Source organism: Hipposideros armiger, unplaced genomic scaffold (genome assembly GCF_001890085.2).
Source record: "Hipposideros armiger isolate ML-2016 unplaced genomic scaffold, ASM189008v1 scaffold_859, whole genome shotgun sequence".
Taxonomy (NCBI): Eukaryota; Metazoa; Chordata; class Mammalia; order Chiroptera; family Hipposideridae; genus Hipposideros; species Hipposideros armiger.
The window spans coordinates 153,804-179,263 of NW_017732209.1; the positions used below are offsets into that span (position 1 = coordinate 153,804).

General features: G+C 52.0%; 2 protein-coding genes across 5 annotated transcripts; both read right to left on the reverse strand.

Moving 5' to 3' along the window:
- Window positions 1-4,864: 4,864 nt before the first annotated feature.
- On the reverse strand, window positions 4,865-9,192 carry LOC109374704 (TFIIH basal transcription factor complex helicase XPD subunit-like). The gene is made up of 6 exons (XM_019629478.1): window positions 8,142-9,192; window positions 7,984-8,053; window positions 7,782-7,883; window positions 6,602-6,665; window positions 5,941-6,058; window positions 4,865-4,871 (listed from the first exon to the last, which is right to left on the reverse strand). The coding sequence occupies exons 2-6, from the start codon at window positions 8,047-8,049 to the stop codon at window positions 4,865-4,867; spliced, it is 357 nt and encodes a 118-aa protein (XP_019485023.1). The 5' UTR covers window positions 8,050-8,053; window positions 8,142-9,192.
- A 659-nt stretch (window positions 9,193-9,851) lies between these two features.
- Window positions 9,852-25,408, reverse strand: PPP1R13L (protein phosphatase 1 regulatory subunit 13 like). 4 transcript variants are annotated; one of them, XM_019629508.1, is made up of 13 exons: window positions 25,167-25,408; window positions 19,249-19,320; window positions 19,000-19,145; window positions 18,106-18,613; window positions 17,920-18,018; window positions 17,752-17,843; window positions 16,939-17,437; window positions 15,399-15,853; window positions 13,585-13,716; window positions 13,354-13,487; window positions 13,093-13,259; window positions 11,290-11,489; window positions 9,852-10,448 (listed from the first exon to the last, which is right to left on the reverse strand). In XM_019629508.1, exons 2-13 carry the CDS (start codon window positions 19,301-19,303, stop codon window positions 10,410-10,412), a joined length of 2,526 nt encoding a protein of 841 aa, XP_019485053.1. In that variant the 5' UTR covers window positions 19,304-19,320; window positions 25,167-25,408; the 3' UTR covers window positions 9,852-10,409. The 4 variants fall into 4 exon arrangements, with proteins under 4 accessions (XP_019485053.1, XP_019485052.1, XP_019485050.1 ...); XM_019629507.1 differs by lacking the exon at window positions 25,167-25,408 and adding an exon at window positions 24,871-24,987; XM_019629505.1 differs by lacking the exon at window positions 25,167-25,408 and adding an exon at window positions 23,757-23,889.
- Between the last annotated feature and the right edge of the window lie 52 nt (window positions 25,409-25,460).

Sequence of the window (25,460 nt, forward strand, 5' to 3'; positions counted from 1 at the left end):
GCCCAAACGTGCACTTTAAAAATGCCTGCTGTGTCCTAGACTTCTCCGGGTTAAATAACTCCTCTTATTTATTGAGCTCCTACTGTTTACCAGATACTGTCTGAGGCAGTAATCAAAAGGCATTGTGTTTTGGTGGTTAAGGTGTGGACTCTGGAACCAGAATGCCTGAGCCCAAATCCTGGCTCCACTGTCTACTAGCTATGTGACCTTGATCAAATTACTTAACTTCTCTGGGGTTCCATTTGCTCACCTGTGAAGTGGAACAATTAGATTATCTACAATGTGGATGACTCTTAAACTAACCCACATAAAGCAGTTAAAACTGGACTTAGCACATACTAAGCATTCAATAAATTCTAGCTTTTATGTGTTTGACAAATAGCTATGGGACATCTACTGTGTGCCTGACCCTGTGCTAGGCCCTGGGTTGTCACTTTCTTCATAATAGCCTCACTTGCATTCACTCAATCATTCATTCGTTCACTCATCATATGTTCCCTGGCCCCTGTTCTGTGCACACCCTGTACTGTGTGTTAAAAAGCACATTCCAGTGGGGGAGACAGACTTATCCTCAGACAGTGAAAACCCAGCGTTGGCAGGTCTGGGAAGCAGCACCTGACCTAGCTGTAAAGCCTTGGGCAAGTTTTTCTCTGAGACTCAATTTATTCACCTTTAAAGTGGGGATAATGATACTGACATTAACAAATGACATTTATTATACAGTCATACAAATGAGAATATACTTCCCAAGTTAGACAAAGGCTCTGAAAATAAGTACTAGAGGGCTAGAACTCATAAGGGTGGTGATGGTAGGGGTGGGTGTTGAGCCAGTTAACAAGGTCACCAACTTAACCCTGAGCCTTAACCAAAGGAACACTGAGTGGGAACAGCTACACACATAGAATTGTTCCTTGCAGTATCATGTACAAGGAAAACAAACTGGGAAGAGCAAACACACTTTACGACAGATGGTTGGGAGTAAGATATGGTGATATTTTCAATTTAGGAGTTTGCACACCCCACAGCATATTCCTGCCCCATCTTGCTGCTTATTTTCCTGTTTTCTACTTGCCTCCAGTTGTGTCCTCTTTGTCTGCAGCTTCGTCTCCCTGACCTTGTCCTGCCTCACTTCTACTGCTCACCTTTAGGTCTCAAAGAAACATCCCCTCCTCCAGGAAGCCCTCCCTACCTCTCAGGCTGGGTCAGGCACCTTCTCTGGATCCCAGGGTTACTCTGTTAGAATGGGAGAAAAAAGAGGGAGGGAATCTTCAAACCAAGAATAAAATGAAATTGACTATTGGACATACACTGCTATTGGGCAGGCACTGTCTTAAGCATCCTGTCACCTGCCTCACATCATATCTCACGGTCCTCTTTCTTATCCATTCCTCCCAGCCACACCTGGCTTCCTGGCACTGGGCCTGCATTAGTCAGCTAATCTGTATAACAACTTACCTCCAAATGTAATGGTTGAAAAAATAGCATTTATCATCTCACTGTTTCTGTAGGACGGGAATTGAATGCAGCTTCGGTCATCCCAGCTCAACTGGAAAATTATCCATCACTAAGCTCACCAGGTGGTTGCTGGCAGGATTTGCTTCCTTGCTGGCTGTCAGCTGGGAGCCACCCTCAGATGCCTGGCACGTGGGCATCTCTGAGGGCAGCTGGCTTTATCAAAGTGAGAAAGCAAGAAGAGCCAGAGAAAGATGCAAAGATGGAAATTACTGTCTTTTATAACCTAATGTCAGAGGGAACAGTCCATCACTTTTTTTTTTAAATATTTTATTGGGGAATTGGGGGAGGGGAACAGCGCTGGGGAATTCGGGGAAAGGGTACAGACAGGTTGCTGTCCTTTTGTTCTTCAGTCTAGTTGTGGAGGATGTTGCTTCACTGGCCCGTGTTGGTATTATCATTGTGCTCTTCCCGGGTGAGGCAGATGGGTCGCCGGCCTCTGGACGGCTGCTCACAGCGGCTCTTGGCAGTTCACACTGGCTGCCAGCTGCTCACACCGGCTGCCAGCCACACACGGTAGGTTATGGCAGCCCACTGCAGCAGGGGCTGCAGCCTATGCCATCGCTGGCAACTCACAGCAGCCCAGCTCCAGGTTGCGCTGTTGTTCACCATCTTAGCTGTAGAGGGCAGTGTCACTGGCCCCCATGTGGGATCTGAACTAGGGCCCTGCTGCTCAGAGCTGGTGTCCCAAGCCAACTCTTAACCAACGTGCCACTTGGCCGGCCCCAGTCCATCACTTTTGCTGTGTTCTGTTCCTTAGGATACATCATTACATGCAGCCCATGCTCAAGGAGAGAGGTTACTCCAGGGTGTGAATACCAGGAGGCAGGATGGTTGGAAGAAGTCTTAGAATGACTGATTACTGCCTCCTCCTGACCTTTGCAGTTGTCCCTCCCTCTGTCTGGGAAGCTCTTTCCACAGATCTCTGCATGGATTCCTCCTTCAAGCCTTTCTCAAGCCTTCCTCAAAGGTCCTTTCTTCTCTGAGGCCTTCTTTGACCACCTTTAAATCGCGATACTCCCTAGGTAGGTTGAATAATTGTCCCCAAAGATCTCCAGGCTCTGATCCCTGGAACCTGTGAATGTTGAATGTTACTTTGTGTGGTAAAAGGGACTTTGTAGGTGTGATGAAGTTAAGGATCTTGAGATATCCAAGTGCTCCCTAACACTAATCACAAGTGTCCTTATAAGAGGGAGATTAGACAGAAGCAGAAGCAATGTGACACTGAAACAAGATGCTACACTGCAGGCTTGGAAGATAGAGAAAGGGGGCAGAGCCAAGAAATGCAAGGAATGCAGCTGTGGAAGCTGGAAAAGGCAAGAAAACTGATTCCCCCCTTAGTGATCCAGAGGGTGTGAAGCTCTGCAAACACCTTGATTTCAGCCCGGTGAAACTGAGTTGGACTTCTGACCTTCAGAAGTGTAAAAACATAAATGTGTGCTGTTTTAAGCCACTGAGTTTGGGGTCATTTGTTACAACAGCAACAGGAAACTAATACACATCACAATATACCCCAATATAGTCATGTGACATGTTTTGGTCAATGACCTACTGCATATATGACGGTAGTCCCATGAGATTATAATATAGCTGAAAAATTGCTGTCACTAGTGATATCGCAACCATCCTAACATCATAGAGCAATGCCTTACTCACATGTTTGTGGTGATGCTGGTATAAACACCTACTGTACTGCCAGTTGTATAGCACAATTATTATATAGTACATAATACTTGATCATGATAATAAACAATTATGCTACTGGTTTATGCATTTACTATACTCTACGTTTTATCATTATTTTATAGTGTACTCCTACTTATTAAAAAAAAAAGGGGGGCGGCGCATTGGCTCAGTTGATTAGAGCATGGTGCTCCTAACACCAAGGTTGCCAGTTGGATTCCTACATGGGCCAATGAGCTGCACCCTCCACAACTAGATTGAAGACAATGGCTTGACTCGCAGCTGATGGGTCCTGGAAAAAACACACTGTTCCCCAATAAAGTCTTTTTTTTTTTAAAGCATGCAATAAACAGTATGCTGTTATGCCAGCAGCAGCCTCAGACATCTCATTTACCATGTCTACTGATTGCATCATTTTCTCTTGTGCTTGATTTAATCTCATGTTTTTGTACAGTAACATACTATGCAGGCTTGTAGCCTAGGAGCAATAGGCTAACCACATAGCTAGGTGTGTGGTAGGCTGGACCATCTAGGTTTGTTTAAGTGCACTCTATGATGTTCACACAATGATGAAATCTCCTAATGATGAATTTCTCAGATCATATCCTTGTTATTAAGCGGTACAGATAAAATGATGACCTCTCAGGAATCCGCTGCAGATTCATTCCATTGAAATAGAATCCAAATCGTTTGAGTTGATAATTTTTTAGGTAAGACGATGCATACATGGGAGATGTTTTTTCACTAACTTCTACTTTCGTAGAATTTGGAAAAAATTTCAGAAATGTTTAATATAAATAGTATATTCAGTTTACTGTTCATATCACAATGCTTAAAGAAAATCAAACATCACACATAAAAATAAGTTCCTCTGGGCATTTTTTTCTGATCCCTTTTCACTCTCAATGCATATAGAAATAACCATTATCTAGAATTTAGTGATTTTTATTCTCTTCTTTAAGCTGTCTTGTACTATTATAAAAAATCACCTCACTCCATATTCTCTGTGGTTTTTAAAAATTCAATTTATTTAAACTAAAAAAAGCAAAACAGTTTACCTATTTCTGTCTATTAAGGACAATTTCAAATGGATACCAAAGTTGAGAGTATAGTATAACAAAGCTCCACATACACTAAGTTTCATCAATTTTCAGCTCAGGGCCCATCTTGCTTTGTCTACATCCTAACCACTTCCCCTCCTACCAGTCAATTATTTTGAAGCAAATACCAGACATCCTATCATTTTATCCACAAGTATTTCAGAAGGTACCCCTGAAAGTAAAGACTCTCTGAAAAACATAACCACAAAATATCGTTAGCACCCCTCAAAACTAGTACTAATCATTGCTTAGTATCATCAAAGGTCCAGGAAGTGTTTGAATTTGAGGGCAGGGACTTGTCACCTTGTTCACTGGGTCTCCTTTGCTACCTTATGTGGCAAAAAGGACTTTGCAAATGTGATTAAATTAAGGATTTTGAGATGGGGAGTTCATCCTGGATTATTTTTGGGGAGAGGGGGTCAATGTAATCATAAGGATCCTTATAAGTGGAAGAGGGAGGCAGGAGAGTCAGAGAAGTAAAAGTGACAATGGAAGCAAGAGATGGGAGAAATTCAAGTGCTGGCTTTGAAGACAGAAGGGGGCCATGAGCCAAGGAATGCAGGCAGCTTCTAGAAGCTGGAAAAGGCAAGGACAGGGCTTCTTAGAGACATTAGTGGCTGCTGTGACTGAGGAATTGAATCCTTAATTTGTATTGAATTTTAATTAATGTAAATTTAAATAGCCACATCAGGTTGGTGGCGATTATACTGGACAGCGAAGACAATGACAATGCTGTAGCTTTATGTTTTGTCAAACAACAAACAGAAAAAGACAGGTGCTTGTGTTTTATCAAAAATCTTCAAAGAGGGCCAGCTGGGTGGTGCAAGCTCTGGGCAACAGGGTCACCAGTTCGATTCCCACATGGGCCAGTGAGCTGCGCCTGCCCTGAGCTGCCAACAGGTGGCCGGATGGCTCAGCTGGTGAAAGTGCATGCTCTTAACAACAAAGTTGCCGGTTCGACTCCCGCATGGGATGATGGGCTGCGCCCCCCCCCACACCGCCACCCACAACTAGATTGAAGGTGGTGACTGGACTTAGAGCGGAGTTTGCACCCTCCACATCTAAAATTGAAGGACAACAACTTGACTTGGAGCTGATGGGTCCTGGAGAAACACAATATTCCCCTTCCCCAATTCTCCAACACGGTTCCCTTCCTCAATTCCCCAATAAAATCTTAAAAAAAAAAATCTTCAAGGAGCAGTATATGAAATAAAGAAGTGGGACAGAAGCAAAGGAAAATCATTCTTTAGGGTCATACCCTCAACAAGTCTACATAGAGTTTCATTTGGTCAAGCCCATTGGAAACGACCTCACAATCCATAATGTCAACACACAGAAGGGAGCAATCCACCATGAGTTAGAACCAGAAGACACAACAGAATACAGGTGATGGTCCCAAACGTCAGACGATAAAATTATCAGACAGATACTACAAAATTACTATGTTTAAAATGTTTAAAGACTTAAAAAAATCCAAAAATGAAAAAAGATCAAGATACTACAATAAAAGGGCCAGCCGAGTGGCACGTTGGTTAAGAGTTGGCTTGGGATGCCAGTTCTGAGAAGCAGGGCCCTGGTTCAGATCCCACATGAGGGCCAGTGACGCTGCGCCCTCTACAGCTAAGATGGTGAACAACAGCTCAACCTGGAGCTGGGCTGCCGNGTGCTCTCCATGTACTGGTAGCTGGTGAAGAAGGCCACGATGCCATCGGGGACCACCGCAGACATCTCCAGCAGGAGGTTTCCATAGTTGCGGATAACCGCTGTGAGGAGTCAGAGATTGTACCCTCTGCTGGCCTGGGTTCTCCTCCCCACACCCTATCAGCGTTCCTGTCTAATGCCTGGTCTTGAACTTGGGGTTCCTAGAAACCCCACTGAGGCCATCTGTAGGGCTGTTTATCACTCACATTCCACTTCTTCCAGGCCCTTGGGAGGACTGTGCCCCCCAACCCCTGAAGTTAGGCATGGTCATGTGACTTGCCACGGCCAATGAAATGAGTGCAGAAGTGGCTGTATCACTTCCATCTGAGCACCTTTGCTAGTCAGTATACAATTCACCACGATCACCATAACCTGTCACATCTCACCAGCACAGTGACGTGTCCAATGGTGGAAGTTCCCAGAGAGGTGGCATTGGGCAGGTACCCACCCACCCACCCACAATGGCATGTTTCGTGGGCAAGAAGTAACCTCTGTGAAGCCACTTCGATTTGGGGGTATTTGTTACTGCAGCAAGACTTAGGCCATACTGACTGAAAAACTTTCCGTCTCGGAACCCAAATAAACCACCCCTGTGGGCAGCATACCAATATCTTCCCGGGTCTCAAATTTGGAGCTGATGGCCACCTGGTCGTTGCCTCGGCCAATGATCTGGAGATAGGAGAGGTCACAATAAGCAAAGCAGCAGCAGCCACTCCTGTGTGTGAGTGCTGGTAGCCAGCTAGTGCTGTTCTAAGCTTTTTATGGACACGGTGTCATTGAATAAATGCTCAGCTACCCTGTTATCTGCACTGCATGGAAGAATGACCTAAGGCTCAGAGAAGGTAAAGAGAAGGTGAATCAGCTGCCCAAGGTCACACGGCAAATAAACAGCAGAGAGGGAACTGGACCCAAGTCTGCCCACGTCCCCAACTAGCAAGTACACTCCAGCCAGCCCCAGCCTCCCGCCAGTCGGTTCCAGGAGAATGCTCCTCACCATGACCTTGAGCCACTGGTAGAACCCCACTGGCAGCCTCACAAAACCATGCTGCAGTGTGTGGTCAGCACCAGCCCACAACCCCCAAAGGACAATTCCCAAAGCCACAATACTCTGGGAAGTCCAGGTATTTAAGTTTGGCACAAACTCTTAGAGTGGTGAAACCTGCCCTGCCCCGAGTCTATTGAGAGTCCTGACTTATCTCCCTTTTTGACTCTAAATGTTTCACTGATGAAATAATCACATGACTTTGACTGGAGGTGGCTGCCCAGACCCCTCTGGGAGTGTTACACACCCCACAGCATCTGATTTGTTTCTAAAGTCTGGAAAATTCTCAATTCTCAAAATTCTTAATTCTAAAGCACATCTGGCCCAAGGGCTACAGATGAGGGACTGGGTGTCCATGTTACGATGCCCAATTTGCACAGGAGACTGAGGCAGAGCAGAAGGGTCACTTATTGAGGTCACAGCCAGATGATGAACTGGGCAAAGCCACATTAATCAAGAGCCGGGCCATGGGCCACGTAAGTGTTTTACACCCCTTAGCTCACTCTCCCCTCCACCACCCTGGGAGATCAGGGAGGAGGCATTTCCATTTCACAGATGAGAAAACTGAGGCCGGGGGCATATACCCACAAAGAGAAGTAGCATCAAGCCCAGGTCTGCGTGCACCCAGAATCCGTGTCCTGGGCTATAAAGCTCTCCTGCCTGAGCAGTGGAGGGAACAAAAGGAGAAAAGGCCGCTCCTCACTCCATCTCTCCACCCCATCACCCCACATTCTCCCACGCACCATGGGGCACAGGCAGACCCGGGCCAGCGTCATGGTGAAGGTTGCCATGGTGACAGGGTGGAAGTCCAGGATCTTGGGATAGATGTCCAGCGGTGACAGCGTCTGTAGCAGGGACAGCAGGACGGACCTCAGTAGGACTGGGCAGGAACCAAGAGCCCCACAGGGGAGGGCAGGGGACTGGGGACTGGAGAAGGATCCTCACCCCAGATGTGATAATGACAGACTGGAAGCGCTCGAACACAGGTTTGATAGCCAGAGAGGCATCCATGCAGCTGTGGGGAGCAGACAAGAATGGTGAGGGCCTGGCTGGGGGGCTGGGGCCCATGGTCTGTTCACAACCCCACTGGGGTTGGGTCTCACCTGAAGTGCAGGATAGGGTTGGCAATGGTCGGGGTCCTGTCATCAAAGGGCTCGATGATGATGGTGAAACCTACAGGGGGCCGGTGAGATTCCCAGGGTGCCAGTAGTAACCGTACTCATTCAGCTATTCCCCAGTCTCCACCCCCATAGTGAAAGGGACCAGTAACCAGCAGCGCAAGCCTAAAACCCAGGCATCTGAGTCCAAAATTCACCCCAACCTGTTAGCTTCTCCCCAGGACCCACACCTGTGCAGATGTTCATCGAGGATCCTGAGCAGAAAGCACCAAAGGTTCATTTCTCAGTCTCTCCCAGGGCCATAAGGGCCCGCCCTGCCACTTGGGCCAAAGCCTCAATCTTTCTCCCACTGCCTTTCTGTCTAAACCATCAGGAGGCTGTCAGCTCTACCTTCAAAGCCTATCTGCAATCTGACCACTTCCCCCACTCCCTCCCCTGTCCAGCTGCCACCACCTCTGCCTGGCACTGTAGTTCCCTCCTCACTGTACTCCCAGTGCCTATCCATGCTCCCTTCACAGCAGCCAGAGGGAGCTTGTAAAATCCTGAGTCAGGTCACAGCCCTGTCTTGGTCAGAAGCCTCCCCACAGCTCCTCACACCCTTCCTGGGGTCCAGGATCATCTGAGGAAACCTGCCATTCCAACCCATTTTCTCTTGCTCACATGCCTCCTGCCTAACTTTCAAAAACCACCAGGCTCACTCTACCCCAGGGCCTTTGCACTTGCTGGCCCTACTGCCTGGAAAGCTTCCCAAGGTGGCTGGCTCCCTTTGGTGATTTGGGACTCTGCTCAAATGTCAACTCCTCAGAAAGGCCTCTTCCCTGGCCACCCTGGCCACTGCAGGTCTGCTCCAACATGACAACCAATGTGTTTCTCATGAAAACTATCACTTTCTGGAATTATCTTGTTTGTTTGCGCCTTCACTACCTGTCTTCCCCTCTAGAATATAAGTCCCAGAGGTCAGGGAAGTGGTCTTTCTTGGTTCCTGCCTGGCCTGTTTATTGACTAGATGAATGAATTCACATATTCAATTTCACTTAGTGTAAAAAAAAAAAAAAAAAAATCAAGTCCTCTGTGCCCAGCCCCATGCAGGGCACACACCAGTAGCCGAGACATCTCTGGTCCCGTTTTCTCAGGGCTCACAGTCTAGTGATAGGGACACAGACCTATCCCCAGTGACTACCCAAGAGTGGGCAGGGCTAGGATGGGGGAGACCAGAGGGTAGGTGTCTTGAGACCAGCCTGGAGGTCACAGAGGGCTTCCTGGAGGAGAGGACATCTCTACTGAGCCAAGAACTGAAGGATGAGGGGGACATAGTTGGAGGCTGGAGGATGGGGAAGGATGTTCCAGGTAAAAGAACGTGACGTGTTGGTAGATAGGTAAGCGGGGAGGAGAGGAGAAAGATAGCCTGAGAGGGAGACANCAACATGGGCCAGTGAAGTGACGTCCTCCACAAGTAGACTGAAGAACAAAAGGACAGCAACTTGTCTGTTCCCCTCCAATTCCCCAATAAAAACCTTAAAAAAAAAAAAAAAAGATACTACCAAAAAAAAAAAAGAAGGCAGGCATATTTGAAAGAGGAAGGATTGAATTTACATGAGGGAAATCCCTTAGAAAGAGGCTACTTTAAGACTGGTTTGCCCAAAATAGTAACAGTGATGAGCTTTTATGTCAGAACAGAATCCAGAAGGAAGTCAATTTCTGTGCACACTACCTTTATTTATAAAGAAAAACTTGCCCATTTTGTTATAAAACCAGCACCATATGAAGGCACTTGGTTGGGGAGAGGTGGGGCAGGGATCCTGGTAGAGATAGACCTGCCTTACCCGCGCCTCCCCCTCCCGCCCCCCTCTGCTGGGAGAAATGGGGGCAGAGGTGACTCCCAGGTAAAGCCAGTGGAGATGACCCATCCCAGGCTTCAGGAGGATGGTAGGTTGGCTTGTTTTGAAGGGTTGGGGAAGGGGTTAGCAGTAGGAGTGGGGGGTACTTTGGCCCGGATCTGATTTGGCAAATGGGGTTCTCTCTTGTCCCCAGTGATTCCACAACGACCTCCCACGGCTAAGACAGGTTTCTAAAGTTAAGGCTGGGGTTCTCCTTCTCCCCTGGACTTCCAGGGCAGCAGCGAGCAGGTGACAAAGGACCTCCACCCCTGCAGGGCTTGGGGCGCAGCAGGGTGCAGCAGTAATATAGCAGGAAGTCTGGAGTGAAGGCAGGGCTGTTTCCTCCTGTCTCCCTTGAAAAGGTCCTTCTCTCCAGCTAGACCTTACTCCTCGGAGCCTTCACCCTGGGGAAGAGCTGAGGGAAGAAGGGGCTTTAGACACTAGGAGCTCCCACCCCCTCATTCCACCCCCAAGTTGAATGGAGTCATCGATCCACTCCAAACACATGGACTGTCTCCATCATCCCATTTCTTCCTAAAGGGCTCCCTCGGCATCTCCCACACCACTCTGGTATTCCCCGAGTCCCGTGTCACCTCCAGGCACCAGATGGAGCCTTCCAATCAGCAGCCGATTTGATGAAATGGCATGTTCTGAATCTCCTACCGCCTCTCCCTACCACGTGGCTGTCTGGTTAGGACCCACCTCCACCCATCCCCAAATCAAAAGACTCTTCTCTCCTAGGAATATAATGGGATCTTCCTGATGTCTTCCCCTAACCTAATAGAATCTCCCTCAATTCTACCATAATTGTATTAATGGATTCTTCCTTACCCTGCCCAATGCAGTGCAAGAAAAAGCTTCCTCAACTTAAAGAATATACAATTCTTTAACTTTCTCTCAGCACTAAAATGAAATTCTTCATTGATCCTCTTGGCTAAACTACAATACAGTGCATTCTTTACCTCCCATTCATATAATTAGGGATGATAATAAAAAATACTTGAGCATGACCAATCAAATACCCAGTGAGGCAATATCGGTACGTATCCCAGAAGTACCACCAGTAAGGGGCTCTCCCTTACCGCCCCCATTATTATAATGGGCTTTTCCTCTCCTCCCCCTCAACCGACAATAGACTCTTCTGACCTCCCCCCACCTATGTAATGGACCGTCTCTCTCACCCCTTTTTCCTGTGGGACCACCCCTTTCCCCAAACAACCACCCGGAAGCCCACACAGTATCTACCCTGGGCTCACCCCAAAGTAGTTACGGGGCACGTAGCCCTCCTGGCCGTGCAGCGTGGCCCACCACCAGTCTGTCTCCTCTGGCCCGTCCCTCCGGAGCACGGTGACTGACTCGCCCTCGCGGAAGGACAGCTCGTCCCCAAACTCAGCGCTGTAGTCCCAGAGGGCGTACACCAACCCATTGAACATCAGCCCCATGCTCTGCTCCACGTCTGAAACCCGAAACGGCAGGGATAGTGAGCGCCTGGTCCAGGGGGGCCAGGTACATTCAAGAACACGAAGCACTCTGGGGACAGGGAGAGGGCCCGGAATTTGGCACCTGCCCCAGGTAGGAGATGAGCCACTTGAAAAGTTGTGTACCCCTGTCTGGATCGGGGACCCTAAACTGGAGTCAGCTACCAGGACTGGCAGTTTCTAAAATTCGAGAACATTGGGGTACATCAAGCCGGGCCACCAACCCCCGAGGCAGGATCATTGGTTCCCATCCCCTCTTAAGTCCTCGTGTCATTCCCAGAGATACAGTCGGCGGTACCCCAACCCCCCTTAAGTGTTAGAGTACCCACAGAGGACTCAACACCTCCTTCAGGGGGAACAGCCCTATTCCATCTCCTCTAAGTGGTACCATCTCCCCCTTTCCAGATGGTGTAGTCCACACTGTTCCCCTTCCCAAGTGATAGTCTCCAAAATGGTTGTATTAACTTTTCCAGATAGCACAGCCCAGCTGAAACACCCTTCCCTCCATGGTATAAAATTTCCACCCAGGATTTAGCCCCCTTTCCAGATGGTACAGTCCACCATGATCCCACTCTATTGATTCAATCTACTGTGTTCGGCCAGGTATGCTGTCCAATCCCTACTTCACCCACACAGAACTCCCATGTCCCAGACAGGTTGGACGGTACACTACCTGTGACAAAGGTGTAATGGCCCAATCCCCTACCCTTAAATTTACAGCCTTTCCCCTCTTCAGTGAACAGTCTACTTCCCACCCCAGTAGTCCAATCCCAGTCGGCCTCTACTCACCTGTAAGGCAGTGTTACAGCTCCATGGCTCTCACCCGCTTTCTGCCACAGGCGGCACAGCAGGCTGTTGTGTATCCCCCCTAGGCTCTCCTCTTAAATACACTGCCCTACAGCCTGCCTTATTCCAGCTCTGCGACGTTCTTAACACTGCCCTCTGATACAATTTGCCCCTCCAGGTGTGCAGTACAGACCCTATGCACACCCCCGTAGTAAGGCCTACCTAGTTCCTCCCATTACCTGGTTAGGTGATGGAGGCCCCCACTCCTGGAGGTATATGGTACAGCCTCCTGTCTCCCTACAAGTGGAAAAATCTCCAAGCCCCTCTGAAGAAATCACGGTCAGCTTACCTGCCAGCTGTATGGTAATGTATCTCCCACAGGTAACACAGCCCACCTGCTCAGCCCTATGCCAGGTGGATGGTATAGGGCTCCCCACACCCGCAGGCGAGAAAGCAGATGAACGGCGCAATCTCTCCAACCACTCTTCTCCCTACAGGTGCCCAGCTTACATGGCACAGCCCCATGACCCCCTCTCCCTCGAAAGTGGCACAGTCTGCTCCCTGCCCCTGCCCCTGCTTGCACCTGCCAGGTGCGAGGCCCAGTTCCCCTCCCCTGCAGGTAATCTTTCCCGCCGCCCCCTCTTCTGTGATCCTGCCACATAGTTGGAAAAGCCCGAGTCCTCTCTCTCTGGAATGGCAGTCGGGCGCCTCCCCCGCTGCCCCCAACACCTGCCAGCTGGGCGGCCCAGTCTCCACGACCTCCTCCCCCAGAGGTTGCCCAGCCCTGCCTCGCACCTGCCAAGTAAGTGGCGCAGTCCGCGTAACCCTCGCGGTAGGGGTCGCACTTCTCGATGGCGGTGGCCCCATCGCTGAGCGTTGTAGCGAAGATGGCAGCGCCGTGCTGCACCAGCGCCGTGCAGATGGCCGTGTCGTTGCACGAAGCCGCGCAGTGCAAAGGTGTCCTAGGCGTGGGAAGCAGGCGTGAGCGGCCGCCCGCCTGTCTGCAGGGGCCCCGGCCCACAGCGCTGTCCCCGCCCCACGCGGGTCTGGGCTCACCAGCCGTGGCTGTCGGGGGAGTTGACGTTGGCGCCGGCTGCGATAAGGAAGTCCACGATGGGGTAGTTGGCACCGCAGATGGCGTTGTGCAGGGCGGTGATGCCCTCCTCGTTCGGCTGGCTCGGGTCGTTCATCTGGGCAGACCGAGGGGGACCAGGAGGCTCAGTACCCAGCTGCCCTCCCGCGTTCGCCGCCCCCACCCCACCAGCCTTGCTTTCCCGCAGCACTCACCTCCTTTACCGCCTGCTGCACCACGTCCAGTTCCCCGGTCAGCGCCGCGTCCAGCAGCAGCACAAGCGGGTTGAGACGCGCGCGGCGAGCCTTGCGCGGAGAGCCCACCTTCCGCAGCACCGAGCGCATCTCCTGGGGGGCAGGGCGTGGAACTTCAGTGACTTGAGGGATTGTTAATATACCCATTATTGGAGGGGGGAAACGGGTTCAGGGACCAGGCGGCAGCTGCCCCAGCTCATCCGACTAGATGGGTAGGGCTGGGATTGCAACCCAGAGAGGTAGACAGAGAGAGCTGTGGGGAGCAGGGTTGCCTCAGTGCTACAGCTTCTGGTTCCCTAGGAGTTGGGGAATCTGGTGATTTGGGAATCTTGGGCCAGACCTGAGAGGAAGCTGGGAGACAAGATTCTATGATTCAGAACTTTAATATTTTACATTTAACTCAAAATGTTAGTAATGGTTCTCTCTCTGAGTGCTGTGATTTTGGCCTCTTTATTCTGCTTTTTATCTATTTCCTCCAAATTTTTATCGTGTTTGAGTATTCCTTTCTAGAGAAAAATGTCAATTCAAAATATAAATCTGTATAACAACATATTAGTGTGCTAATCTGTGACTTTATTATTCAAATGCTGTCTTAATTTTCAGTTTTGGTGACTTCAAGATTGAATTATTGAATTCTGTGAGTTTTCGAGTTTCTCTGTGGCCTGGCCTTTGTGATTCTATGAGGCACCATTTCAAGATGTTGTCATTCTTCCATTCTTGATTTAAGATCCTAAGCCTCAACATTTCTTGGCTCCGCCCTCAGGAGGGTCTGGGAGTAGGTATTTTGGGGTCTCCACCTGGTCCCCACTTCTTCTCTGGGAATTGTTCCCCTTCCTGTTTACCCACACTGAGCAATCAGGACTGTTCCATGTGACTACACTCCCCACCCCCAGTCAAGATGCAGGGATTGGACCAAGATCAGCAGGAGACCATCTCCTGGGCAAATGATAACAGTAATAGTAGTTAACAGTTAAGTGTCAGGCACTACTCTAAGCACTCTGTTAATATATTGAGTCTTCATATCAATCTATGGTTATTCACATCCCCACTTTACAGATGAGGAAACTGAGGTCCAGAGAAAGTGTCTTGCCCAAGGTTGCACAGCTGGTAAGTGCTGTGGAGTTGCAATTTGATCCCAGGCAGCCTAGCTCAACACTTAACCACGACACTCACAGCCTCAGAGACCAGAGACTTCCTCTTGAACATGTGAATGGAAGGAGTTCCAAGTAGAGTCAGAGGACCCTATAGGCTTGAACTAAGGTCATTTTGAGTCAGGGCTGGCTGGGCCATTTCTAGCCATGGCATGGGCTTGTTGAGATATAAGAGGAGAGAGCAGATCCCCACAGAAGGCAGACACAGGAGACTGTGGCAACCAGGGAGTGAAATAGTGACTGCCTTGATTCAGGCAGGCTTTTCAGGTCCCAGAATAAACCCACTGTCTGCCAAGACATAGTTATTGTTGTAAGTCTCCAAGGTTGTAAGACTACAAAATTCCTGAAAGGATGCCCTAGCAGGGGGGGGGGGGGAGATTGGAGAGGAGCACAGAAAGTCTCCCTGTAGCCAAAACTTCTGGATACCCTTCCATATGCATTCTTCCTTTCTTCTGAACACGGGCATGCCTAAAGACTATATTTCCCAGCTTCCCTTGCAGCTGGGTTCCTAGCCAATGGGATGCAGCAGATGTAATGTGTACAATTTCCAAGTTCTGTCCTAAAAGAGAAGGGGCACTTCCATGTGCTAACTAATATACCCCACTTTCCTCCTATATTACTTACCATGCTCTGCAGCTGCTCTGGTGGGCTGCTCTGAGGTGGGGCGGGGGGTGGTATGGGAGCTGGTGGGGCAGGAGCAGGGGGTCCCACCCTGGCCTCAGATCCCTCAGTGATGGGAGACAGATCGGGCTCAGGCCCCCCAGGCCCGCCGTGACGATGGAAGAGGCGGTTGATGATCTGCTGGTATTGCTTCTTGTGGGTGGGAGGCAGGGCTACAGCAGGGCTCTGCTCCATGGAGCCCCTGCGTTTGAGGGGCCGAGGAATCTCTGCCAGCACCCGTGCCACCTCCTCCAGCTCGGGTACCGACTGTGCCTCGGGGGGCAGCGCTGGCTGCAGCCGCGTAGGGCTGAGGGGCCGAGTTACAGCACCTTCATCTGCATCGCCAGCCTCCAACACTGGTGCCAGCAGACTCTCCAGCTCTGGTTCAGGATCCAGCTCAGCAGGGGGCTTGGGGGGGCCTACAAGGAAAAAGAGCCCCATCAGAGTGGGGCTGGGGAGACCCCCAAGACTCCCTCCCCACGACTTCCAGAACCTGCAACCCGATTTGCTGTGTGACCTCAGGGCAGTTCTTTGCTCTCTCTGGGCTACATTTTCCCTGGGCTGTGACTAATATACAATGATGACATCTCCCATTTATCAAGCATTTAGCATGTGCTTTACATGCCTGTCTTATTGAATTTTGACCTCATTACCCTATGAGGACTATCATCTTCTTATTACAGAAAGGGAAACTGAGTCTCAGAGAGAGAAAATCAGTTGCCCAAAGCCATACAGTTGGGATTTGAATTCCGTTCTATCTGACCCTGTGCTCCTACCATCATGATAGATTTGACATTCTAAGATTCTACGAATTTCCTCTCTGAACATCTCAGGCAGAAAACTCCTGCTGGGACTAGAATCCTGGTACTTGATGGTCTCTTCTCCCTGTCTTATTCCTCTCTATCAGAGCTTCTAAAGCAGGTAGAAATAATAACGATCATTCTCTATACATTATTTCATTGAATGCTCATCATAATCTACGTAGTATATATTATTAATCTTTCTTCACAGATGAGAAAACAGAAGCTCAGATTGGTTAACTAATTTATCCTGAGTCACACAGCAAGCAAGTCAGTGGTGGAGAGGGGCTCAAAACCCATTCTGCTTAACTCCAGGCCCTGCACGGGTCTCACACCAAAAATATTAATTATAACTAATATGATAGCTATAAGCTTACTATATATACATCAGGTCCTATTTTAAGGACTTTATATGGGTTAATACTAATACCATATCCCAATAAGACAGGTTCTATATTCACCTTTTAGACTCAAGGAAATTGAGGTCCAGAGAGGTTAAGTGACTTGCCCAAGGTCACACAGTGTGGAGCCAGGTAGTCTGACTCCAGGACCTGAGCAAATTCCCATACTCATCTGGCCTAGCTCTCTGCAGGGACAGTGACTGGAAACAGGCATTTGGCTGTGATGGCTCTCCCTGCTGATCTGGTCCCCAGCTGTCTATCCTCCCTTCACCCAGCCCTCTGGAACCCCCACTACTGACTCACCTTCACTCACAGGGGGCCAAGTCTGTTGGGAGAGCTGGGACGCTGGGGCAGGGGGTTGAGGCTGGGGCTGAGGCTGGGGTTGTGGTTGGGCCTGGGGCTGTAGGGGCAGCTGGGGCTGTGGTTGGGGCTGGGGCTGGGGCTGGGAGAGTAGCTGGGGCTGCGGGGGTGCCTGGGGCTGGGGAGACAGCTTAGGTGGAGGAGCTCGGGAGAAGATGGGGGAGCCAGGGAACACAGTCCTGCCGGCCCCATGTTCCCAGAAGGCATTCTGCAGCTTGAATATCATGCTGAGGGGGATGGGGCGCTGGCGGGGGACACCACGGGGCTGGGGGTTGGAAGGAGGCATGGGGATTCGGCTGACAGGCTGCCAGCTGCGGGGCAAAGTGCCTGATGGCCCCACGGAGCCCAGCGATCGGCGGTAGCTGCCCACATCAGAACGCCTGTCGTTGGCCAGAGGGGAGACCTTGTAATTTCGGGGCAAGGTGGCGCTGGTGAGATTGTCCTGGGGTAGAAAGAGGGAAGGAGGGAAGGAAGAAGGGACTGAGGTGGGAGAAGATAGGGGAAAAGGAAGAATAAGGGAGAGGAGGGAAGGAGGAAGGAGGAAAGAGGAAGGAGGGAAGGGCAAAAGATGAGGAAGTGAGGGAAGCCAGAGGAAGTGAGGGAAAGAGGGGTGTAGGTGGAAATCCAGGATAAAGAAGGAAGGGCTTAGGGAAGGGTATGGAAACTGAGGACAGAGCCAGGAGGGGGAGACTTGCCCTGATCCCGCTGCCCGCCTTTGCCCACCAGCCCCCTCCCCAAGCTTCTCTATTCCTTCACCTTGCTGGAGGCCCCCAGTCCATCCAGGCTGCTCTCTCTCCAGGGTAACAGCTGCAGGCTTGGTGAGGAGGGCCGTGCGAAGACGTCCAGGCCTGCGAGGCAGAAATCATTAGGGTCTGGGGGGTCGCCTCTCTGGCTTCCCCACGCCCCCGGCTTCCCATCACTCACGTTCATAGCTCGCTGTCTGTGAAGACTTCTTCTCATATGCCACGTCCAGGTCCGACTCGTTCCAGGCTTTGGGGGGCCGCCGGCGCAGCATTAGGTCATCTGGGGAGAGGCGGCGAATGAGAATACGGGAGGAGGCTGGTCCCAGGCCCGCACCCTCTCCCACCCTCTAAGTTCTGTTCCGTTTACCTTGAGCGCGCAGAGGCGGAGCGAAGGCGCTGCCTCCAGTGCCCATCAGGGGGCTCCCAAAGGCAGACGGCGCGTCATAGGCGGCTGGGGGACGCGGCGAGGGTCCGCGCTCAGGGAAGAACATCTGGGGCCCCTCGGCCAGGGGGCTGCCACGCGGAGAGCCGGCGCGGCTCAAGAAGTCGAAGGGCGTGGGGGGACCCTGCTGGCGGAGCGGGCCCTGGCCGGGCCGTGGGGAGGGCGCACGGCCGAGAGAGCTGCCCGAGCCATCAAAGGCACGGGACCGGGGCGAGGGCGCGCGTTCCAGGCTGCCGTAGCCGTCCGGCTGCAGGTAGAGCGCGGCGCGCGGTGACGACGGCCGGCCCTTAGGGGACAGTGAGCTGTAGGGGAGCAGAGTCGGGGCGCTCTCGGAGCGTCCGAACGGGGTGTCTGCGCCATCGCTGGTCGCCTTCCGGGAGGACCCGCGGCTGCTGAAGGGCTCAGGGATCGGGCTGGAGCTGTACCGCGACAGCTGGGGAGAGTCCGGGGCAATGATGGGGTCAAAGGAGACATGCGTTAGAGGGTTGGGAGGAGGTAAAAAGAGATCATCAAAAATCAACCCAGGGGAGTTTAACTGGAGCTGGACATTCAGGCACAGAGAGCCCAGCAAGGAGTGTTGGGGAGAGAGCCCTGAAATCAGGGCTGAGGCTAGCCCACTCAGCACCTTAGTGCCACTTAGAAAAAGGCCACTTTCCTTCCGGGGGACCTGTTAGATGACCACTTCCACTGGTCCCCACTTTAAAGTGTCCTTAAAATAGCCCACAAGTCACACAATACTACCGGGCAAAGTTGCCTGAACAGCAAGCGAAAGAAGATGGCTTTAAGGGTCGGGGGGGGGACTAGGGCTAGCAGGCTCACCCTAGGGGAGGCTGCAGCCTGCGAGCCAAGAGAAGGCATCGGAGAGTCTGACCACAGCGACTCCAGCTGCTTGGTCAGCTCGTCCACCTTGGCCGCCGCCGTGTCCAGCTCCATCTGCTTCAGGTCCATGTGCTTCATGGCCAGAGCTGGGCAGGCAGACGTAGTGATAAGGACAGGGACCTCCAGGCAGGGCTTTGCCTTTGCCCCCAGGACACCGCCGGGCAAGCCCCGCCCCCTACCCCAGCTCACACTTGAAGTTCAGGTCCAGAAGTTCCCGCGCGGTCTGGAATGCCTCGCTGTCCATGGTGCCACCCGGAGCGCCTGCGTTGGGGGGGAAGAGCCTTCTCAGACCCCGCCCCTCCTGACCCCGCCCACAGGGAAGCTGAGTTTCGATGAGCAGGACAGCCAGCGCCTTTACCCTACTAGTTCCTTCCACTGGAAGCGCTGTGCCCTTCCACTTCCCTGACTGGGGAATGCCAACTCCTTCAAAACCATCCTGGAAGACTCAAGACAATTTACTCTCTTTACATGGTTTCTTGTTCATCTCTCTATCTCAGCCCTTATAAGACTTGAATCATTCCTTCAACAATTATCTATTGATCACCTACTATATGCCAGACATTATAGTGAACAGAGGATGCAGTAAGAATAACTATCAATTAGGACCGGCCGAGTGGCTCAGTTGGTTCAGAGCTCGCTCAAGAGTTTGAGCTCTGAGCAACAGCGGTTCGATTCCCGCCAAGCTGAGCAGCAGCTGAGCTACCAACAGGTGGCAGGATGGCTCAGCTTAAAAAAACAACAACTATCAATTACTGAATGCCTACTAGGGACCAGGGGACACTGTGCTAGATGCTGGGGATATTTTCTAAAATAATAATGTGCTGCCTACAGTGTGCCAGGCCTTGTGCTAGTCGTTTGATATAGGCTAGTTGCTTTGTATAGGTATAATGAAACAAAACAATCATTCACTGAGGAGCCACTGCCTCCTGGAATTGTGCCAAGTACTTTGCACCAGATAATACCGCATTTGATGGTCAAAATCACCATAGCAAAAGGAAAGTGGGGCCAGAAACATTTGTTTAAGGTCATCCTGCAAGGTTTCACACCTGGATCTATTAATAACTTATTATTTTGGGGGTGTTTCCACCAGACTGGAAGGGTCCCAGAGGGCAGGGATTACTCAGCTTCCCCTCCCCAGAGTCCCGAGCCACAGGAGACATGGTTCCCAGGGGCCCAGTGTTAAAAAGAAGAAGGAGGTGGCCAGGGATGGCTGGGCTGCTGTGGTTACCAGTCCAGTGGGTTGGAGCCAGGCCACCAGGAACCAGTCAGGCTAGCACTATCCCCATCCCCACAGTAGCCACCACATCTGCCAGCTCTGCCACTTCCCCGACAGCTTAGCTTTGGCGGTTCAGGTGTGGGCAGCGGGGCAGGCCAGGACGTGCCGATCCCAGCCTCTGTCTGGGAAGCCTCAGAACAGAACCTGTTGGGGCTGGTGGCTCATTTGGGTGTGTTGGGAGTATGTAACCTTCGGTGATGGGTCCCCTCCACCTTTTGGGCCTGTTTCCCCAATAATCAAGGGAGGAGGTAAATCAGTTATTTTGACAGGCCCCTTCAATCTCTCAGAGGCCTAGATTCTAAAAATGTAAGGACCCTGAAATTGTAATTAAAATTCTACAAAGCATAAAGCTCTCAGAGCTTGAAAGTCTATTGTTCAAAAGTTCTGAGTCCAAGATTCTATCCTTGGAACATTCTAGAATTGTCCCATTTGGCTAGCCTCGGTTTCTCCATCTTCCTTCACCATGTTCTATCTATCCCAGGATCCCATGGCCCTAAAAGTCTAGGTGACTGTATGATATAGTCAATGGGTAAGAGCACAAGTAAGGAGCCAGACTTCCAGGGTTCTAATCTGGTTGCACCACTGGCCCTCCCCCGACACGAGTGCCTCGGTTTCCTGATCTGTATAATGAGAAGAAACAGCAGTCTACCCCAGAGGACTGTTGTGAGGATAAAACTGGCCAGAAGGTGAGAGAGCAATTAAAGCTCTGAGAACTGAGGCCTCAGAAAGTAGAGACTGAAGGAGTCAAATCTCAGGTCTTTTAGAACATGAGATACACTGGAAACACTATGCAAGTGTCTGTTAAAATATAAACATTGAACAATTCTATGCAGCCTCCAGTGCCAGCATTCTGGCAGCGAGCGCTTCTTTTGGGGATTTCATGATTTCCAAATTTCTAAGACTCTCAGATCACACGCTGATATCCGCTGCCTCGGAGGAAATGCCGAGGCTGGGCGTGGGGCGGTCAGGGGACTGGTGAGGGCAGAAAGGGTGTCGGGGCCGCCAGGGGGCGCTCCGGGTCACGGCCTGACCCCAGCCCCGCGGGCGGACAGCGCCTGAGCTCAGACCCCGGGAATGCATGGCGGGCCCGGGCAGGTGCCGAACCTCCCGGGGCAGGGGAGCGGGGTACGGGTGGGGCCTGAGGGGGCGCGGGCGGCTCCTCTGCTCCCAGGCCCTTGCCCTCCACCCCCAGGTTCTCTCCGCTAGGCTCCTCTCCAAATCCAGCTTCCCCCTCCCTTCCACCCCTAGCTCTCCTTCCCAGGCCTCCACTGCACCCCAGCCAGGTTCTCCAGGTTAACAATGGGGCGGCGGGGGCGGGGAGGCTTCCCGGAGTGATCGTCCTCAGTAGGAACCGGGTTATAGCTCCTGGCTGGCCTGGGAATACAAGTTGGAATCCTACAGCTATGTGCAGACAGACGCTGGGACAGGCCCCACCCTCTCTGAGACTTGGTTTCCCCCTCTGGAGATGTCTGTGGAATGAGCTAAGGCTTTCCCCTCTCTCAGCCTCTACCTTGGGCTAGTTATTCAGCTTCTCTGTGCCTCAGTTTCCTCGTGTGTATAATGGGGGGGGGGATTAATACCTTCACCTCAGAGAGGTGTGAGATTTGAATGACATAATATATGTAGTGTTGAGAACAGTGCAGGGCACCAAATAAAGTTCACAAATATAGGATTCTTAACTACAGCCTTCATTTGCTGATAATTAAGATAACACAGGGACTGGCACAGAGTGAGGGCTCAAGACACAGTCATTTTTCCCCCTCAAACGGGCCCTTTCAACTCTTTCTGCAATTTTAAAAGCCGAGAGTTTTGACCTTTGGAATCTTGGCTTCCTGAGCCCTAAATTCTCCTTGTACATTCCTGAGTTCTGGCCAGGGGTCATCCCCAATAATTTGGGCACAGGGGCATGGAGAGCCATGGAAGGTTTCAGACAGAAGAAGGCAAAAGCCCAGGGTGTGAACTGCCCCACTCCAGCCTCAGTTTCCCCCCCAAAATAGGAAGAAGTCATTCCCTGGGGTGGGGTCAGCAAACTTCATTAAAAGTGACACCTTTGGACAGTTGCCTGAGATAATGGGAACTATTCAATTTACCTGCCAGCCCTGAGCCTGGCATGCTGTGAGTTCTGTCTTGGTAGCTATGGTTATTATTCTTAATGTCATCGCAGGATATCACCAAATGCCCTCCAAGTCCAGGCTTTAGGAAGTTCTTCTGTCTTTCATCAGAGCCCCTTGCCTCCCCCACCCCCTTGTTTAATCCCTTCACATGATGCATGGGGGTGGAGAGAAGGGAGAGACAGGGAGGTGCAGGTCCTGTCCTCCCCCTGCTTCAAGGACAGACACACACCTCCAGAATTAGCCTCTATCCCTCACTTATCTCCCATGCTACCTCAGGTCAGAGGGATGGGGGTGGAGGTGACATTTCTCACCTCGGGGTCAGGGTGAGGAGCCCTAGGAAAGAGGTTAGTCAGAAAATCTGGTGGGAGTAGATGGAATCCAGTTCCCCCAGAGAGCTGCAGAGGGAGGGGGACATCAAATCTTGACTCCCAACTCTGTGATCTCTAAGCCTTAGTTTACCCCCATCCTTTCTGTGTAAATGACTGTAGTGCCCAGCCATGAAAGGCTCCCAGAATCCAACCCCACCTTCTGGAATTCTGCCCTGAGTTCTATCTAGAACGCCAGCCCTCTTCAAACCCCAGATGTTTCCCACCTCCATGGGGCAATCGGAGGCACCCCGCCTGCGCCAGGGGGCGCCCTGGGGCGGAGGTCCCTTCTCTGGTTAGGCAGGTCTGACGCCTCTGTTAATGACATGTTGGGGATCGCGCAGCGGCACAGAGGAGGTTGGAGAGCTGCCCCGGTCCCCCCCTTAGCCCCCACTCCAGAGCCGGAAAGTGGGGCCGGGAGAGCGCCGGGACACAGCCTCCAGAGGGAACCCGGGTGCTTGTCCTGCTCCATTTCGGGGACCCGGTTTCCACTATCTCCACCCTATTCCTAGTTCTTCTCAGAAACCTAGAGGCTGGCTCGAGAAGGCAGCTAGCTGGAGGGCAGCAGGGATGGCCGCTCATTCAGAGCCCCAGCCGTCCGAGCCTCCCATTTCTGCCCAAGAATCAGGCATCCACTACCCCAATTCCACTCAAGGACTCAGGCTTTCGAAAGCCCCCAGTTGGGGGAGTCAGCAGTCCCAGTTCCAACGTCTCCCCAGGACCAAGGCGTCCAAGCCCTCCATTCCAAAAACCCAGGCATCCGGGCCTTCTTTCCTCTGCCCAGTAAATCAGGTGTCCGAGTTCTCTCCTTCCAAGGATCCTAACATCTGCGCACCCCAGTGCCGCCCCGGGACCCAGCGTCCGAGTCCCCTCCCAATCCTCCCAGGGACGCGGGTGTCGGGGTCCTCCAGAGCCACTGGACCCCAGGGGGGTGGAACTCACGGATCCGGGGCAGATCCTGGCACCGGGGGGCTTCCTCCGGCTCCGGCTCGGGCTGCGGGGAGCGGAGGACGGGGCGGGGCAGGCGCCGGGAACAGGTTAGACGACGAGACTCCGGCTGGAGGGAGGCGGGTCCCGGAGTGGAGGGGAAGCTGAGGTCGCCTCGAGCACCTTGGGACTTGTAGTCCCGGAGGGGCAAGGCGCAGACTGAGGCGTTCCCACTTGGATTCATCAAAAGTCCATTTCACAGACAGAGAGGGCGAGGCCCAGAAGCCGAGAGCGACCTGGCTACGGAGAGTCCAGATTCCTACCTCGCTGTGGCTGGAGGAAATGGACTCCTGAGTCTCTGCCCAGAAGAGGCTCAGTTTCCACCACTCCAGACTCAGTTTCCCCCTTCTTAAATGAAAAGTTGGACACTACCAAAGGGGTAGAAGGTTACAGGCATAGGGCGACTCATATGCTCCGCCCTTAGAGCGAGAAGAGGGCCTTGCTAAATCAGTTTCCCCTCGGGTCTCTGAGCCTCAGTCTCCCCGTAGGTAAAAAGGGCGGGTTGGATCCTTCCAGGATTTCCCCGCAACAGCGCCCAAGGCTAGGACTACAATCCCCAGCAGCATACGCGACAGACATCGAGCGCCTCCCCGCCTCGCGTCCTCTGGGAATTGTAGTCCGGGAGCCAGCGGGGCGGCGCCCCGGTGTCTCGCCCACGCGCCGGAATAGTCTAGCGATCCTGGGTGGAGGGAACGCGTCCCCTTCCCCTGACGCTCCCTCCGCTCTGGGAAGCCAGTCGCTCCCTGAGACAGGGGGAGCGACCCAATTCTGGAGTAAGATCTGAAATCTCGGCAACCGGGACAGGAAGCAGCGCTGACACACCGGTCAGGAATGCAGTCGGGTTACCCTGTCTAGCCGCCGTCTCACGGCTCCGCCCGCCACCCCCACGCGATACGGTCGCTGTAGGAAGGGGCGTAGGCGTGTCCCCCAAATCCGGGTCCACGTGCCGCTGTTTACACGTGCCGGGGGGCCGGAAGGGGCGCTGGTCAGGACCTGTGCTCCCTCTCCCTTTCTCAAAGACTTAGTGAATGTGCGCCACGCACGAGACTAAATCCTAGGGGCCATCTACCTGTCTCGTTTGACCCACATGCCTCGCTCCTTAGCCTGCGCGGCCTCACGGGTATCTGGCTGAGGAATCTGAAGGCTCCGCCCTGGGACCCATAGGATCCACCCACTATGTTTCCCGCTCCCCTGGAGCCCATAAGCCCCGCCCCTGGCTGGTACATCACGCCCTAGGGAGGAATTACCCCCCTTTCCTCCATTTTCCCACCCCTCCCATTCAAGTTCTGAACTTCCGAGGCATCTGTGCCTCCTTACAAAGGACCGTAACACGGAAAGCACAGCCCTGCCAACCAAGGCTCTTACCTATCTCTTTAAGGATTTCAGACCAATCGATTTCCCTGCCTCTTTAAGAGTTAGGTCCTATAAATGTGGCTGGCCCTTTAAGACGACGTTGGAGCAAATGATGTCTGAGATTGAGGGGATGCCCACCGGGACGTGACGCGATTCTACCTCCCGCCACACAGCGAATCATCAGCTTTCTGGAGCAAATTTTCAGGAGAAGTCGTTTTCTTCGGATATTTGCTCCGCACAAGTGGAAGTTTCTCCCACTTCTGCTCATAAAGCGAGCGGGCTCCGAGCACCACCCCCACGTTACAT